The 15,426-nt window shown below is 50.6% G+C and overlaps 1 protein-coding gene across 3 annotated transcripts; it reads right to left on the reverse strand.

Annotated features, from left to right (window-relative positions):
- Nucleotides 1-1,293: 1,293 nt before the first annotated feature.
- On the reverse strand, nucleotides 1,294-15,249 carry EIF3K (eukaryotic translation initiation factor 3 subunit K). 3 transcript variants are annotated; one of them, XM_081516534.1, is made up of 8 exons: nucleotides 15,117-15,249; nucleotides 14,116-14,214; nucleotides 9,431-9,551; nucleotides 7,998-8,072; nucleotides 5,054-5,120; nucleotides 4,884-4,961; nucleotides 3,069-3,194; nucleotides 1,294-1,362 (listed from the first exon to the last, which is right to left on the reverse strand). In XM_081516534.1, the coding sequence occupies exons 1-8, from the start codon at nucleotides 15,173-15,175 to the stop codon at nucleotides 1,331-1,333; spliced, it is 657 nt and encodes a 218-aa protein (XP_081372660.1). In that variant the 5' UTR covers nucleotides 15,176-15,249; the 3' UTR covers nucleotides 1,294-1,330. The 3 variants fall into 3 exon arrangements, with proteins under 3 accessions (XP_081372660.1, XP_081372662.1, XP_081372661.1); XM_081516536.1 differs by lacking the exon at nucleotides 14,116-14,214; XM_081516535.1 differs by lacking the exon at nucleotides 4,884-4,961.
- Nucleotides 15,250-15,426: the final 177 nt, after the last annotated feature.

Below are 15,426 nucleotides of genomic sequence, written 5' to 3' on the forward strand. Positions count from 1 at the left end.
CCCTTTGTCCCCAGATTCCGGCACGCCCTAGTTCCTGGCTCCTGCTCAGGTCTGGATCTCCACGTAAAGGGTGTCCTGTCCTGCCCTGGCTCAGAGAATGATGGGTGTGAGTGCCGGCCAGCAGGGAGGGCTGGCAGCTTTGGTGCTGCCCTTTCTGTAGGCAGAGTCCACACACAAGGGCATGAGAGTGAGGCACTCCCTCAGGGCGGGCTATGCATCTATTGCGGAATCTGATTTCCTCTCCTTTTCCCTTAAGAGGCAGTCACTGTTGTGCCTACTCCTTCTTCCTGCAGGAAACAGGCTCAGAGGTGAAAGCTCAACCAGTCACTCCATCCGAATGTGTGGAATACCTTACCAAATTTGAACAACCAACCCGAGGCTAAGACTTGAGGATGGGGGGAGAATGGCCTGGCTGCAAATCCCAACTTTCTTGAAAAGTCTCACCAAAAAGAATGTTGGGGACTAGTTCCCAATGTGTGTGTGGGGGGGGGTGGGGGGACAAACTCTTCTGACTCCGAAAGGAAGTGACTCTGGTTTGCTCAGTCCCAAGAACAGGCTAGGTCTTGATCTGAAAACTTCACTGGCCAGAGCCCATGGAATCCTTATGATTCTGACAAGGGATTCCCTGGTGGTTCAGATGTAAAGAATCTGCCTGCAATGCAGGAGACCCAGGTTCGATCCCTAGGTGGGGAAGATCCCCCAGAGAAGGAAATGGCAGCACACTCCAGTACTCTTGCCTGGAGAATTCCATGGACAGAGGAGCCTGGCAGGCTACAGTCCATGGGGTCAGGACTGAGACTAATACTCTCACAGGTTGAGCAAGCAACCAGAATCCTCCCCCACTCACCCTTCCGGCAAATGCCCCAGGGCTGCTTGTGGCTCCGAGGCCCAAAGGTAAAGGTATAGGTGGTACCCCTCCCTCTCCAGGAACCCAGGGGCCACACCTGTTCACATAGGTTTTCAGGACAGGAGAGCCCTGGCTAGCCCCAGGTGGAGGGCTGGGCTCCTACCTCTTACTAACACCTTGCTGACTCACCCACAACCCATTCATACCCTCCTTGCTGACTCATTGCTGTGGGCCCTCCACCTGTGACCTGGTCAGGAAGGGGATGGTGGAGGTCAGCCGCTGGCTCTGGGCAGAGGAGCAGGTCCAGGGAGACAGAAGCTCTGCTGCTGGGTTGAGGGGTGGGAGTGGGCAGACAGAACAGAGGTGGCCCCAGCACCAGGTGATGCGAGGCCCTGACACTGGTCGGGGTGGGGCAGAGGCAGGAAGTCGAAGGGGAGACAACAGTCTAAGAAGTCAACACATCTTTATTAAACGACTGCAAAGTTACTGGGAGGAGGCCATGATGCTGGACACACCTGTTGATAAGAAAAGGGAAGACCAGGGTCAATGTGGGAAAGACATGAGATGAATCTCCAACCACCAATTGCAGCGCCCACAACTGTTTAGGGGCCTTGTAGACTTAAACAACAGGCTTAGAACAATGCCTGTTTTTTTTCTTTTTTTTAAAGTCTTTATTGAATTTTATTATAATATTGCTTCTCTTTTATGTTTTTTGGTTTTCGCCCATGGCACCTGTAGGATCTTAGCTCCTCGATCAGGGATCAAACCCGCAAACCTGTGCACTGGAAGGCAAAGTCTTAACCACTGGAGCACCAGGAAAGTTCCAATGCCTGGATTTTAAAAGTATGATTTGCTATCTTCATCATCATCCTGATAACATTTACTATGGTACTATTTGCGAGACAGGCTTCCCTGGTGGCTCAGTGGTAAAGAATCCACCATCTGCCAATGCAGGAGATGAAGGTTCGATCCCTGGGTGGGGAAGATCCCCTGGAGAAGGAAATGGCAACCCGCTCCAATATTCTTGTCTGGGAAATCCCACACAGAAGAGCCTGGCAGGCTACGGTCCATGGGGTCGCGAAAGTCAGGACACGACTGAAGCAACTAAACAACAATTTGCGAGATGCTCTGAGTGCTGGACTTAAGTCTCATCACCACAGAACCCTTTGCTCCAAGGAGTTCTCACATAGAACCCAACTCGGTGGGTGCATCTCATTTAGACTGAGGGTCCACAGCCCCCGGGTGTGGAGATGACTGCCTGCTCAATCTCGTTCCTCAATTAAATAGCAATGTAATAGTACAATCATTTTGTACTCAGAGGCCATAGCGTACCAGTCCATATCTTTAACACACCAGAACCACACTGAAGAGGGTGGGGAGGAGACCGAGGGCCTAAAGGAAGCAGCCCGTCCCTGCCCCTGCCAGTTCTCTCTCACTCCAGGACACCTGCACAGTGGGAAGCTGAGACAGCAGGTTCGCTCTAGTTGAGCAGCCAGTGGAGTCTGTGTTAGTTAATGTGATGGTGACAATGAGGGTAAAATTTAGTGAGCTGTAGGATTGGTTCTTTGCTAAGTGTTGCACATGCAGTGTCTCACTTCACACTCATACCTCCAGGGGGTGGGTATTGTGGTATTATTCAGTTACTTACAGTACTGGCACCTGCCTTATGGGGTTGACCCGAGGACCAATGACTTTAATAATAAAAAATATAAAGAACTACACGGTGTTAGTCATAATTATTGGTGCTGTCACCCCCATTTTCTAGATGAGAAACTGGAGGCACAGAGATGTAAAATCGCTTGCCCAAAGTTACACAGCTATGAATAAAGAACCTAGATCCCACCCAGCTGCCCCAGCCGCAGAGCCTGTACTTCCTGGTAGGTGCTCTGCTGCATTTCAGCAGACGCCAGGGCTGAGGCCCTGGGACCAGTGAGGGTGTGGGGACACCCTGTCAGGTCCCTCCAGGCCCTGGGAAGTCTTACTGAGGGCTTCAGGGCAGGATCCGGTGCCCAGAATTCCAGGGAAGGACACCAGAACCCTCCGCCCTTTCTCCCCGGGGAAGGTGGCTTGCCTGGGACAGAAGAGGTCAGGGGAATCTGGAAGATACACATTTCTTGGCCCTGAGTCAGAACTTATCTACCTGAGTCCTTGGGGACCCAGCCCTGCTCTCTTAGAAGGTCCCTCCTCAGCCCCACAGCCTGAGGCTCCGGCCACTACTCACTGTCAAAGTCAATCTTCTCCACGATGTTCTTGGGCTTAATGCTCTCCTCCTGGCTGCAGATGAAGATCTGGCCCGACTCGTCGGCACTCCAGCCGTACTTGCTCATCCACACCTTTAGCTGGCTGTCTGCAGGGGACACAGCAGCACAGGGGCTTTGCACACAGATCCCACAGTACTGGGGTGGGGGGGATGGGCGGCACCCTCAGGGTGTCCTCCTTGCCTGCCTTGGGCAGATCTGGCCAGCCTGGGGCTCCTACGGTTCATTCCCCAAACAGCAGCCAGGGGGAGCCTTTTAGCTTTCTCATCCTTCCCACTACAGGGCTTCTGAGTCTCCTTTCATTTTCTATTTACCTCTCATGTCTCCCAGGGTAAAAGCTCAGCTCCTAAAAACAGCAGAGCACTTACTTCTCTGCTTTTCCCCCAATCTATATTGAAATGGCTTCAAAATGATGATTTCATCATTACCAAGAACAGTAGGCTTATGGCACCATGTTTAAGAATTTCTTTACACCTCTTTCTTGCCTTTAGAAAGTGGGCGGCAGAGGATGAGATGGTTAGCTAGCATCACTGATTCAGTGGACGTGAGTTTGAGCAAACTCGGAGACAGTGAAGAACAGAGGAGCCTGGCATGCTGCAGTCCATGGGGTCACAAAGAGCCAAACAGGACTTAGTGAGTGAACACCACCAAAAAAAAAAGGATATTTTTCTGGCCAGAGAAGTGTTCTGTAACTTGAAATAATTCTTTTCTGTGTGACTATTATCAATTTGATACAGATTCATCTGTTTCTCTTTACGTTTAACTCTAAGGGCTGTTTCATCCCTTTCTGATTTAATTTCACTTTTAAATACATAAAATATTGACGCGATGTAAAGCACTTAGTATAGTGCTTAGTATAGTGCCCGACACAAAGTGTCCAAAAAAGTTAGCTTCCACTGAAAACAATGTCCCACCTGGCTTAAAAGGCAAAACTATCCAAGAAGGTGCTCAGAGAAATCTCACCCCCAACCCACCACTCTCCTCCCTGTTCTCACCCTTAGCGCCCAAGAAGTAACCATTTTCTTTGTTTTAAAATTTTTCCCTTCCTGTGTTTCTTTTTGCAAAATGAGCAAATACGCAAAATATTTTTTTTCTTTTTAGAGGGATCTTTAGAAATATAAATCTAATCATGTCCTTCTCTGCTCAGACCCTCCAGTGGCTCCATCTCACTCAGGATAAAGGACAAAGTCCTCAGGCAGGAGGCCCTTCAGGGCCTGAAACCCCTCCCACCACCAGCCCTCTGCCCTGGCTCCGCCCCCTGGCTCACCCCCCAGGGCCAAGGGCTCCCCAGCTGCTCTCTGAGCACAGCATCCTCACATTCACTCTGCCCACCTCACTCCACTGAGAGGCAACTGTTCAGACGCTGCGCTCCACCTCCACGTGCCTCCTGCTCCCCCAGCCCCCACCCTCCCGGCCCTCTCTAGGCGCTGTCATGCATGAATTCCACTGGACAAGTACAGCTTCATTTGTCATCTGTTTTGCTACCTCCATGAGAACAAATCTAAGCTGTTCTGTGCTGTTCACCGCCGCACCCCCAGGGCCTTGAATGGTGCAGAGTGGGCATTTAACTAATTTATGCAGAATAATGAATGAATGCTGTAGGATCTCTGAAAAGGAAAGGAAGGTGTTATACTACTTCCTTATTCCCTCTCTGGACTGGGCCTTTACTAACGACCTGGTAAGGCAGGAGCAGGCCCATTTGAGGAGCTGGCTGAGGCCCACTGCCCCGCTCACCCTAACCTACCAGATGGGCACTAGGGACCCAGAGAGGGCCTTACCTGTCAGATCCCCGAGCATCTCAGCCAGCAGCCAGCGATCGATGTGTTGATACGTGATGCCCACGACATGGCAGATAACTGCGGAAATTAGGGACAAGGACGAAGGGCCACTCTCAGAAACTGCTGCCACTCCCTCCCCTCAGGGAGCTCAAGCTGAGAGAGGAACTTACATTTTCGGACAGAGTCTTCAAAGCCGGTTATACCTTCCAGGAGGTCCATGTTTTCATCCAGGGCTTGCTGTGAGGGGAAGGACGATGTTCACAATAACATTAATATCAGTAATGTCAAGGGGACCCCTCGGTAGTCCAGTGATTAGGACTCAGCACTTTCATTGCCAAGGGCCTGGATTCAATCCCTGCTCAGGGAACTAAGATCTCACAAGCCATGTGGCCAAGGAAAAAAGTTATAAATAATGCCAAGAAGATTAACCCCGATAATAAAATGAGAAGTGAACACTCTGGCATTCACCCCACAGGCCAGTCCTTCTTCTGTATGCAACCTTATGATGTATCAATGCTGGTTTATCGCCCATTTTAGAGATGGGGAAACCAAGGCTCAGAGCAGCTAAGAGATTTGTCCAAAATCACAGGGTGGGGTTTGCACCTGGCAGGCTCCCCTGGATCTGCCCATCACCTCCTCCCACTTACCCCCTCATTCCAACCACAGGGGCTCCTCACTGCCCCTCAGACATGCCAAACACTCAGCCACCTTAAGGCCTCGGCACTGGCTGGGGGCGGGAAATTCAGCTTTGGCCGCTTCTATTTTCCCGTGAATGACGGAGAGGAGACAGATGAGGTACCCACACTAAACCACCCCTTCTTGGGTCTCACCTAATTCAGAGAAAAGGGCAACAGCCCTACCACAGCCCATGAGCCCACCCCCCCCAACCCCCTGGGAACTACCCGTCACCTCCTCCCACTCAACCCTTCACTCCAACCACAGGGGCTCTTCGCTGCCCCTCAGACTTGCCAGGCATCCGCCCACCTCAAGGTCTCAGCGCTGGCTGTTTCGGGGTCTGGAACTCTCTTCCCCCATGGCTAGCACTCCCACCTTCTTGAGGCCTCTGCTCAAATGTCACCTTCCCAGCAAGGGCTCCCCCAACATCAGGGAGGGAGACGAGGAACCCGCTAGGACAACGAGGGAGCGGCCAGCGTGGCAGGAGGAAGGTGGGAGAGCAGCTGTCCTGGAAGCCAAGAGACACCGGCTGGGCAGGTGAGCCGGGGCCTGAGAACTTCCCACGGGATCGAGCAATGGGGGTGTCACTGTGGGTCTCAACAAGAGCGCTTCGGTGGCCTGTGCCTGAGTCAGGCGTCAGAGGGCTGGCCACAAAGGCCTCAATGGCATGGGTTCACGTGAGCAGAGGAATAAGACGAGGCTGAACACAGGCAACCTGTCCCAGGGCGGGCTAACCCACAGCCCTGATTCACCTGGGATGTGAGACTTTGTGCTTTAAAACTGGGAAAGCCCCGGGTAGACTGGGCGGCTGGGGCCCCAGCCAGGAGCAAGAATGGAAGGAGAGCAGAGGGAGGGGGCAGCGGCAGAGCTGGTGGGGAGTGTGGAGGTGCAGGCGGAGTTCTTTTATGCTAGAACCCACTGCAATGTGGACGTGTTGCGTGGGGATGGAAACAGTATGGGAAGGTCAAGTTTGCAGAGTGGGGAGAATGGTCGGTGTGATGCCACTGAGTGGGTGAGAGGCCAGGGGGTCGGGGCACTGGAGGAGGAGGGACGGGTCACCCACTAGAGCAGAACAGGGCTTGGTCAGCTGCCAGGAGATGTCAGGTCAGGGGTGGGAGGTTCTGCTTCAGCCACTTCTATTTTCCTATGAAATGAGAAGCCAGGTCATAGGCTGAGGTGAGGAGAAAGTGGCGGTGGTGAGCTGTGGAGAACCATCCAGGAACATGGGGAGGGAGGCAAGGACCGACTGCGGGTGGGCACTGACAGCTCCTCTCCAGCCTCCCGCAGCCCCGCAGACACAAGTGAGGAGAGCACAGTTTGTGAAGGAGGAAGCAGAACAGAGGACTGGGGCTGCCGGTCAGGCCCAAGAATGTCGGGTCGGAGGCCTCATGGGGGCGAGCTGGGAAGTGAGGGGCGAGGAGGAAGTGGTCAGAGAGTGGAAATGTTTGACCTTCACGGGCAGAAGAGGCAATTGCTGATGAAGACAAGTACAGGTCAGTAACTCGCGGACTTAGCCGGGGAGCAAAATCACCAGGGATAATTGCTTAAAATCACTAAGCCGAGACCACACCCAAACCAATGATATCAGATTTCGTGAAGGCACAATTCAAGTATTAGCATCATATTTGTTTGTTTTAACTTCTTAGGGATTCAATGTGCTGAGAACTGGTCTCATCTCGGATGTAAGGGAAGGGAGTGAGGGGCTCAGGGCCCAGGGAGAACAAGAAATCTGGAAACTGAGAAGTCAGGGTGATGGAAGGATCACAGACCTGCCCTTTCAAGCATCTAAGAATAAAGAGTGGCTATGAGTTACATTCTTCATGAAAATGAGCAGTCATGGAACAGGGCAGGGTATGATAAGACAGGAGCTTCAGGGCTGGGGGGCTGGGGGAGAAGGAGATGGGTCTGGGAGTGGAGGTGAGAGCTAGGAGGCCATATGGACTCCCACTTGTGACACCAGGTCCAGTTAGGCGAAGAAAGGGGGAACAGTATTTACTCTTCATTCAACTGTTATTATTATTATTTGGCCATGTCCCATGGCATGCAGCATCTTAGTTCTCTAACCAGGGTTTGAACCCATGCCTGGTTCGGGTTCCACTGCAGTGAAAGCATAGAATCTTAAACACTGGACACCAGGGCAGTCCCATGGGGGTAGAGTATTTAGAGGACGGAGGACTTTTGCAGGAAGAACAGGTGCCTGTGTGTGTGTAAGAGAGTGAGAGAGAGAGAGAGAAAGCCTGAACTTTGTCAGTAGAGGAGAGGACCAGGGTGTCCTGGCTCCAGGTGGGGATGACCATTCCATGCCATCCCACACGCAAAGTTCTGAACACAGGGCCCACTGCCATGGAGGAAGCCAATAAATGTGCGTGGTCTTGACTTCCAGCAGCTTTTTCTGCAAGGCCCAGTCACCACTCTGCCCTGGGGCCCCAGGGAAGTTACCCAGAAGGCCTGGAAGTGGCAGGTCTCCAGCAGGTCTCCAAGGTACAAAATCTGCCGGATGGGCCGTTCTTCTTGCTGGGGGGAGGCATTAAGGGCAAAAGGCCTTCCAGACAGAGGAGGCAGCAGCTGCGCCGGAGACTGCCCCGCCCACCATCACCCCGCCCACCTCCTGCTCACCGCAGCGTGTCTGTCATGGCAAAAATGAGCAAGAACCTAGGTAAGGATCCAGAGATGGGGACAACTCAACAGGGGCCGCTTCACACACTGAGATCGAGTCACCTCTTACAGAACTGACATGGAGAACGCGATGAGACACACCTCTAGCAAGATGAAGCAAGCAAGATGCAGAAGGACGTGTATAACAGCCCATCACTGGGTAGGCAGGAATGGGTGTATATAAACATGTACACCTGCATTTCTGTATCCATAGGTTATCTGCGGAAAGGTAGCGAGGGCTGTAAACAACTGTGACCTTCAGGGAGAGGAGCGGGTGGCCGTGCGGTGAGGAGGGAGGAAGCCTTGGTTTTTTCATGGTACACTTTGCTGTACTTTCAACAGTGGATCGTGTGCTGTTTCTAAGCCACCAGAAGAGATCTCTGGGGAAGGTGGACTATCTGTCACAAGGCGGGTGCCCCCGTGGACACACCTGGCAGAGCATGTTCAATTAGGAAGACATTTCTCAGCCCAGCCGCCAATGAGTAGGCCAGTTGAGTGGTATCTCACTCAACATCTCTTCACTGGAGACCAGCACTGTACCAGACAGACACTGGCCAGTCCCTGGGGATACGTAGAATGAAGGGAAGCTGACAAGCCAGCTCTTCATGGCTCCGACCTTTTGCCTGGTGGTCTTTCCTCGGCTAGGAAGCCTCACGGAACTCTTTCTAAAGCGTGCTTCCCCCCCTATTCCTCTGCAGCTTTAATGCCTTCTTCAACTCCCCAGTGCTCTTTCTGAGCCTAACCAACTCTGTGGCTAAACCGAACATCCTCTACAGACTTTAACGCAGCACTGAGCGCTTTTCTTCCTCTTTCCCTACACTCTCCCCTCTGCCTGGATCATCCTTCCCTACGAATCACCTAATTCCTTATCTTTCATCTGTTCCCTCCTACAGGAAGTTTTCCTGGCCTCCAGGCAGGTGCAGGTGCCTTCTCTGGCCCCTCACACTGCAAGTCCTGACTACTCCAGAGAGGATGGGTCTCCCCCGCTAGAATGTGAGCTCCGTGACAGTACTGTCCCAGCCGCGACCAGCCCCAGGCCAAGACCAGGGCAGACCCAGAGGTCTGTTCTGGTGGCTTAAAAACAGCGTATGATCCACTGTTCAAAGTACAACAAAGTCCAGTGTCTGTGGCCGAACTCAAGACCACGTCCCTGTGAATCCGTCTCCCCTGCCTGCTGCCCCTTTCCCCCAGTCCCAGCCCGGAAGCAGGAAGGATACATGGGTCTGGTCAATCATGCATTTGCACAGCGTGAAGTCGGTGTGAGGCAGGTTGGTGAGGGCCTTCAGCAGGATCTGGGCGGTGACCGTGGTCTGGAAGAAGGCTGGGTTGAACTGGTACCTGAGAAGGGAAACAGAGACGCAGTGGCAGTGGCATCTCCATGTCCCTGGGCCTCACCAGGTGCCAGGAAGGCTGCTCACTGCTTTCGCTGGGAGGCTGGGAGCTGGACGTGTCTGGGCTCTGATACCAACCCCCCCGCTGTCTGGCTGGAACCTTAACCTCCCTGACCCTACTTTCCTGCTCTGTAGTCTGTAGACGGAGACAGTTAATCCTCACAACCACTCAGAAAGGCAGACAGTGTTAAGTGATTCACAAATGAGTACGTAAGTAGCAGTGGTCAAGCCTCTGGGGCCAATTGCCTGTATTTAAACTTCACTGCTGAGTGACCCTGGACTACTTTTCCATGTTCGATGCATGAGACAAGGGCTCAGGGCCGGGGCAATGGGATGACCCAGAGGGATGGGATGGGGAGGGAGGTGGGTGGGGGGTCCAGGAAGGGGAACACATGTAAACCCATGGCTGATTCATGTCAATGTATGGCAAAAACTATTACAATATTGTAAAGTAATTAGCCCCCAACTAAAATAAATAAATTAAAAAAAAAAAAAAAAATGGGCCAAAGAACTAAACAGACATTTCTCCAAAGAAGACATACAGATGGCTAACAAACACATGAAAAGATGCTCAACATCACTCATTATTAGAGAAATGCAAATCAAAACCACAATGAGGTACCATTTCACACCAGTCAGAATGGCTGCTATCCAAAAGTCTACAAGCAATAAACGCTGGAGAGGGTATGGAGAAAAGGGAACCCTCTTACACTGCTGGTGGGAATGCAAACTAGTACAGCCACTATGGAGAACAGTGTGGAGATTCCTTAAAAAACTGGGAATAGAACTGCCATATGACCCAGCAATCCCACTGCTGGGCATACACACTGAGGAAACCAGAATTGAAAGAGACGCGTGTACCCCAATGTTCATTGCAGCACTGTTTACAATAGCCAGGACATGGAAGCAACCTAGATGTCCATCAGCAGACGAATGGATAGGGAAGCTGTGGTACATATACACAATGGAATATTACTCAGCCATTAAAAAAATACATTTGAATCGGTTCTATTGAGATGGATGAAACTGGAGCCCATTATACAGAGTGAAGTAAGCCAGAAAGAAAAACACCAATACAGTATACTAATGCATATATATGGAATTTGAAAGATGGTAATGATAACCCTATATGCGAGACAGAATAAGAGACACAGATGCATAGAACAGTCTTATGGACTCTGAGGGAGAAGGTGAGGGTGGGACGTTCTGGGAGAATAGCATTGAAACATGTATATTATCATATGTGAAACAGAACACCATTCCATGTTCGATGCATGAGACAAGGGCTCAGGGCCGGGGCAATGGGATGACCCAGAGGGATGGGATGGGGAGGGAGGTGGGAGGGGGGTCCAGGAAGGGGAACACATGTAAACCCATGGCTGATTCATGTCAATGTATGGCAAAAACTACTACAATATTGTAAAGTAATTAGCCCCCAACTAAAATAAATAAATTTATTAAAAATAAATAAATAAATAAATAAATAAATAATTTCTTTTTGGCTGGGTTGGGTCTTTGTGGCTGTGTGTGTGGACTTTTGCTAGTTGCAGCAAGTAGGGGCTACTATCTAGTTGTGGTATGCTGGCTTCTCTTGTTGGGCTTCCCTGGTGGCTCAGATGGTAAAGAATCCACCTGCAACGCGAGAGACCTGGGTTCGATCCCTGGGTTGGGACGATCCCCTGGAGCAGGGCATGGCAACCCACTCCAGTGTTCTTGCCTGGAGAATCCCCATGGACAGGCTTCTCTTGTTGCAGAGTACAGGCTCTAAAGCTCTCAGGCTCAGCAGATGTGGCACACAGGCTTAGCTGCCCTGTGGTATGTGGGATCTTTCTGTACCTGGGATTGAACCTGTGTCCCCCTGCACTGCAAGGCGGATTCTTAACTATGGGACCACCAGGGAAGCCCCTGCATGGAGCATTTAAAATAAGTAGACTTCCCTGGTCCAGAAAGATCCCACATGCCACAGGGCAGCTAAGCCTGTGCACCATAACTACTGAAGCCCATGCGCCCTAGAGCCTGTGCCCCACAACAAGAGAAGCCACGGCAATGAGAAGCCCCTATAGCTCAGCTAGAGTAGCTCCCCACAACCAGAGAAAGTCCTTGCACAGCACTGAAGACCCAGAACAGCCAAAAATATAAATAACAAAGTAAGATTCTAAAAAGTAGTAAGTGCTCTGTGCATCAGTTTCCTCTCTTGCAAGAGATGAGAATAAACCACTGTATTAGGACTTCCCTGGTGGTCCAATGGTTAAGACTTTGTGCTTCCACTGCAGGGGGTTCAGGAGACTAAGATCCTGCATGCCAATGTGGTGCTGCCACAAAAAACCCAAAACGAATAAAAAAACCCAACTGTATCTACCTCACAAACAAAACTTAGCATCGAAGTGAGTTAATACAAAGGTTATAGCACAGTAGGTACCACATGGAGAGCGCTCACTAAGCAGTGGTCATCACCACTGACAAGCTAAACGACCTTACCAACACACATGTTGTCTCCATCTTACAGATGGCAAAATCGAGATCATGAAAGCTCTCAACATTACAAAGCTGGTAGTTGGGCTTCCCTGGTGGCTCGGTGGTAAAGAACCTGCCTGCCAATGCAGGAAACACAGGTTCAATCCCTGGGTCGGGAAGATCCCCTGGAGAAGGAAATGGCAACCCACTCCAGTATTCTTGCCCGGAGAATCCCATGGACAAGAGGACCCTGGCAGGCTACAGCTCATGCAGTTGAAAAAGAGTTGGACATGACTCAGTGACTAAAACAAGGAACAATAACGGTCAATAAAGCATCTAGAAAGAAGAAACCCAATATCCACCGTCAGGGTAACAGGTAATTAGGACCTGGTTCCACATGGAACACTACACAGCAATGACAACAAACTGCAGCCACACAGGAAAAGTGTGGAGCTCACAAACTCAGGGCTGAGTGCAAGCTGCCAGATGCAGAAGAGCTCCAGCCGTACGGCTACTCTTATGTTCAGTTCAAAGCAGGCAAATCTGAGCTAAGTGAATCAGGATGTGTATGTGCGTACATACGTCTGCACGCATGTGGTAAATTCACACAAAGCCAGGCCATGAGAGCACAGGAGTGTGCCAGCCACCCTGGCACAAAATACATGGGGCAAAGGACAGGGGTGCTAGCAACACTCATTTTGCAATTGGGATGGTGATTACATAGGTGTTCATTTATAATTCCACGTTAAACCATACATTCGCTTTCTGTAGCAGCCGGTATGTGTGCTTTGTTATGATTTTTTTTTTTTTACTTTTTGGTTGCACCACAAGGCACGTGGGGTCTTAGTTCCCCAACCAGGGATCTAACTCGTGTCCCCTGCAGTGGAAGGCTGGAGTCTTAACTGCTGGACTGCAGCCCCTGTAACTAAGTTTTCAGAAACCATCCCTCCTCCTGCCCCTACTTCCTGGCTTCCCAGTCTTGCACATTCTATCCACATCCCATCCAAAACAGATAAAGAGCTCATACAATTCAATACCCCAAATCCCCAAAAACTCTTGTCATAAACCTCTGAATAGACATTTTTTTCCGAAGAAGACACAGAGATGGCCAACAGGCACATGAGAAGATGCTCAACATCACTAAGCATCAGGAAAATGCAAATCAGAATCACACACCTGACAACATGGCTATCAACAAGAAGACAACAAATAACAAAACACCGGCAAGGATGTGGAGGAGAGAACGCTTGATAGTGTGATGTCAACTGGTGTAGCCACCATGGAAAACAGCAGGGAGGTTCCCTGTAAAACTAAAACTAGAACTACCATGTGATCCAGCAATTCCACTCCTGGGTGTGTGTATATGTGTGTGTGTGTGTGTGTAAAGAAAATAAACACTAATTTGAAAAGATACACACACCCCAATGTTCACAGCAGCATTATTTTCAGAAGCCAAGATCTGGAAGCAACCTAAGTGTCCATTGATGTGGTACACATAAACACATACACACAATGGAATATTATTCAGCCATTAAAAAAAAGGAAAAAGAATGAAAATTTGCCTTTTGCAACAACATGGATGGACCTGGAGAATATTACGCTTAGGGAAGTTAAGTCAAACAGGGAAAGGCAAATACCACATATTTTCACTTATATGTAGAATCTAAAGAATAAAACAAAAGCAACAAAACAGAAACAGAGGCCAAACTAGTGGTTATAGATGAGAACGGGGTGGGGGAGAGACAAGATAATGGAAGGGGATTAAGATGTACAAAATACATATGAAATAAGTAAGATACAAAGACACAATGAACAGCACAGGGGCTATAACCCCCATTATATAATAACTCTAAATGGAGCATAATCTATAAAAATACCCAAACACTATGTTGTACATCTAAAACTAATATAACATTGTAAATCAACTATACTCCAATTTTAAAAAGAGAGAGAGAAGTCACATCTTGCAGGTTACCCCTCACTCCCACCCCGCCCAGTGCTGGGAGTGGCAGGCTGCTGACTATGGGTACGGGGTGGGAATGGAGGCAGATACTCACAGTTTCAGGACGGCCAGGTTGGCTTCCAGATCATAGGCATTTTCCTTGGCCTGTGTCTCCACATAGCGCTCCAGGGTGGCCAGGTTCTCAGGGTTGTACCTAGAGGAGAAACAAGATGAGTGAGCAGAGACAAGCGCTGAGGCCAGTCACTCCATGGCGTGGGGCTGGGGGGGAATGTAGCCTCCTCCTCTTTCTCTTCCTTTCCTCCCTCCCTCTGTCACTGGCCACTTGCTCTACTCAAATATTAAATCAGCTTTATAACCTCGGTTGAAACTTATCCATATCCCAGACCTAAGCCCCAGCTCTAAACCCCGTCAGAGCCCTGGGTCTTTTCTGAAAAAACGCCTCCTCAATCTCTCAGCCAACCAGCCCTTGCAGCCTGTACATCTGGCCTCGTGGAGATCTTTGATATCCACCCCTTCCTCCCATCCCCAAACCCCACTCTGGTCCAGCCCATTCTCTCCTGCCTAGTTTTCCCCATCCCAGCCCCCACCAATCTATCTGTGCTTCCTCCATCACCCCCTTGACCACTCCTGGCTATCACTGTCTACCGTTCGGTTTGTCTGAACTAGAAACTCCATGAAAGCATGGCCAGTGGCTGTCTTTGATTATCTTTGGTCCGCACCATTGCCAAGAATTCACAGTGTAGATTTTAGTAAACATGTGTTCAATGAACGAAATGAAGGGGGGAAGGGGAGCCACAAAGAGGCACTGAGAAGCTCAGTGAGACTGAAGAGCAAAGAGAAAACTGAGGGGCTGAGAGAGGGTAAGTTAAGCAGAGAGGGCGGCCTTAAGGCAATTAAAGCGGACTGAGCGGCAGGCAAGGCCACCGCCTGCCTTTAGGCCTATACAATGCTGTTTTCTTAAACAACTGCTCCAGATTGACTGAAAAATCCCACCCCTGGGCAAGCCCAGAATGCTGACCACCTCTTGCTGACTCCAGAAAACCCTCTCCTCCACCCCCTCTTGGCCAGAAACCCTCCCTCCTACCGGGCTCAGACCTGTCGATCCCCTTGAGCAACTTGCCCACGTTCGCTCTCATCTGCTCAAACATCGCCATGACTGCTGCCGCCTCCCACACCAAGGTTAGAGCCGAAGACCCTGCCGGCAAAGCGTCCTCGACGACCGGAAGAGGAAGAGCTGGTGGAAACGGAAACTGCGTAATTGTTTTTTCTCCAGCCCCGGGAGCGGTGAATCGCTGCCACGCTTTCCGGCTGCCGCGTGACTCCTTCCCAGCCGGCGCAGTTGGCGCGTGCGCATACGCTCTACTCGAGCAGAAGCTACGGCGCGAGAAAAGACCTAGTCTAACCA

This window comes from Giraffa tippelskirchi, chromosome 7 (assembly GCF_054371585.1).
Source record: "Giraffa tippelskirchi isolate mGirTip1 chromosome 7, T2T-mGirTip1v1.2.pri, whole genome shotgun sequence".
NCBI classification, from domain to species: domain Eukaryota; kingdom Metazoa; phylum Chordata; class Mammalia; order Artiodactyla; family Giraffidae; genus Giraffa; species Giraffa tippelskirchi.

Excerpts from the sequence above, each read along its gene's own strand:
- EIF3K (XM_081516534.1), bottom strand. The coding sequence starts at position 15,175 with ATGGCGATGTTTGAGCAGATGAGAGCGAACGTGGGCAAGTTGCTCAAG. Across the intron at positions 8,073-9,430 it reads GCATGATTGACCAGACCCAT|CAAGAAGAACGGCCCATCCG; the intron begins GTATCCTTCCTG and ends GCCTCCCCCCAG. Across the intron at positions 5,121-7,997 it reads GCCACTTCCAGGCCTTCTGG|CAAGCCCTGGATGAAAACAT; the intron begins GTAACTTCCCTG and ends TTCCCCTCACAG.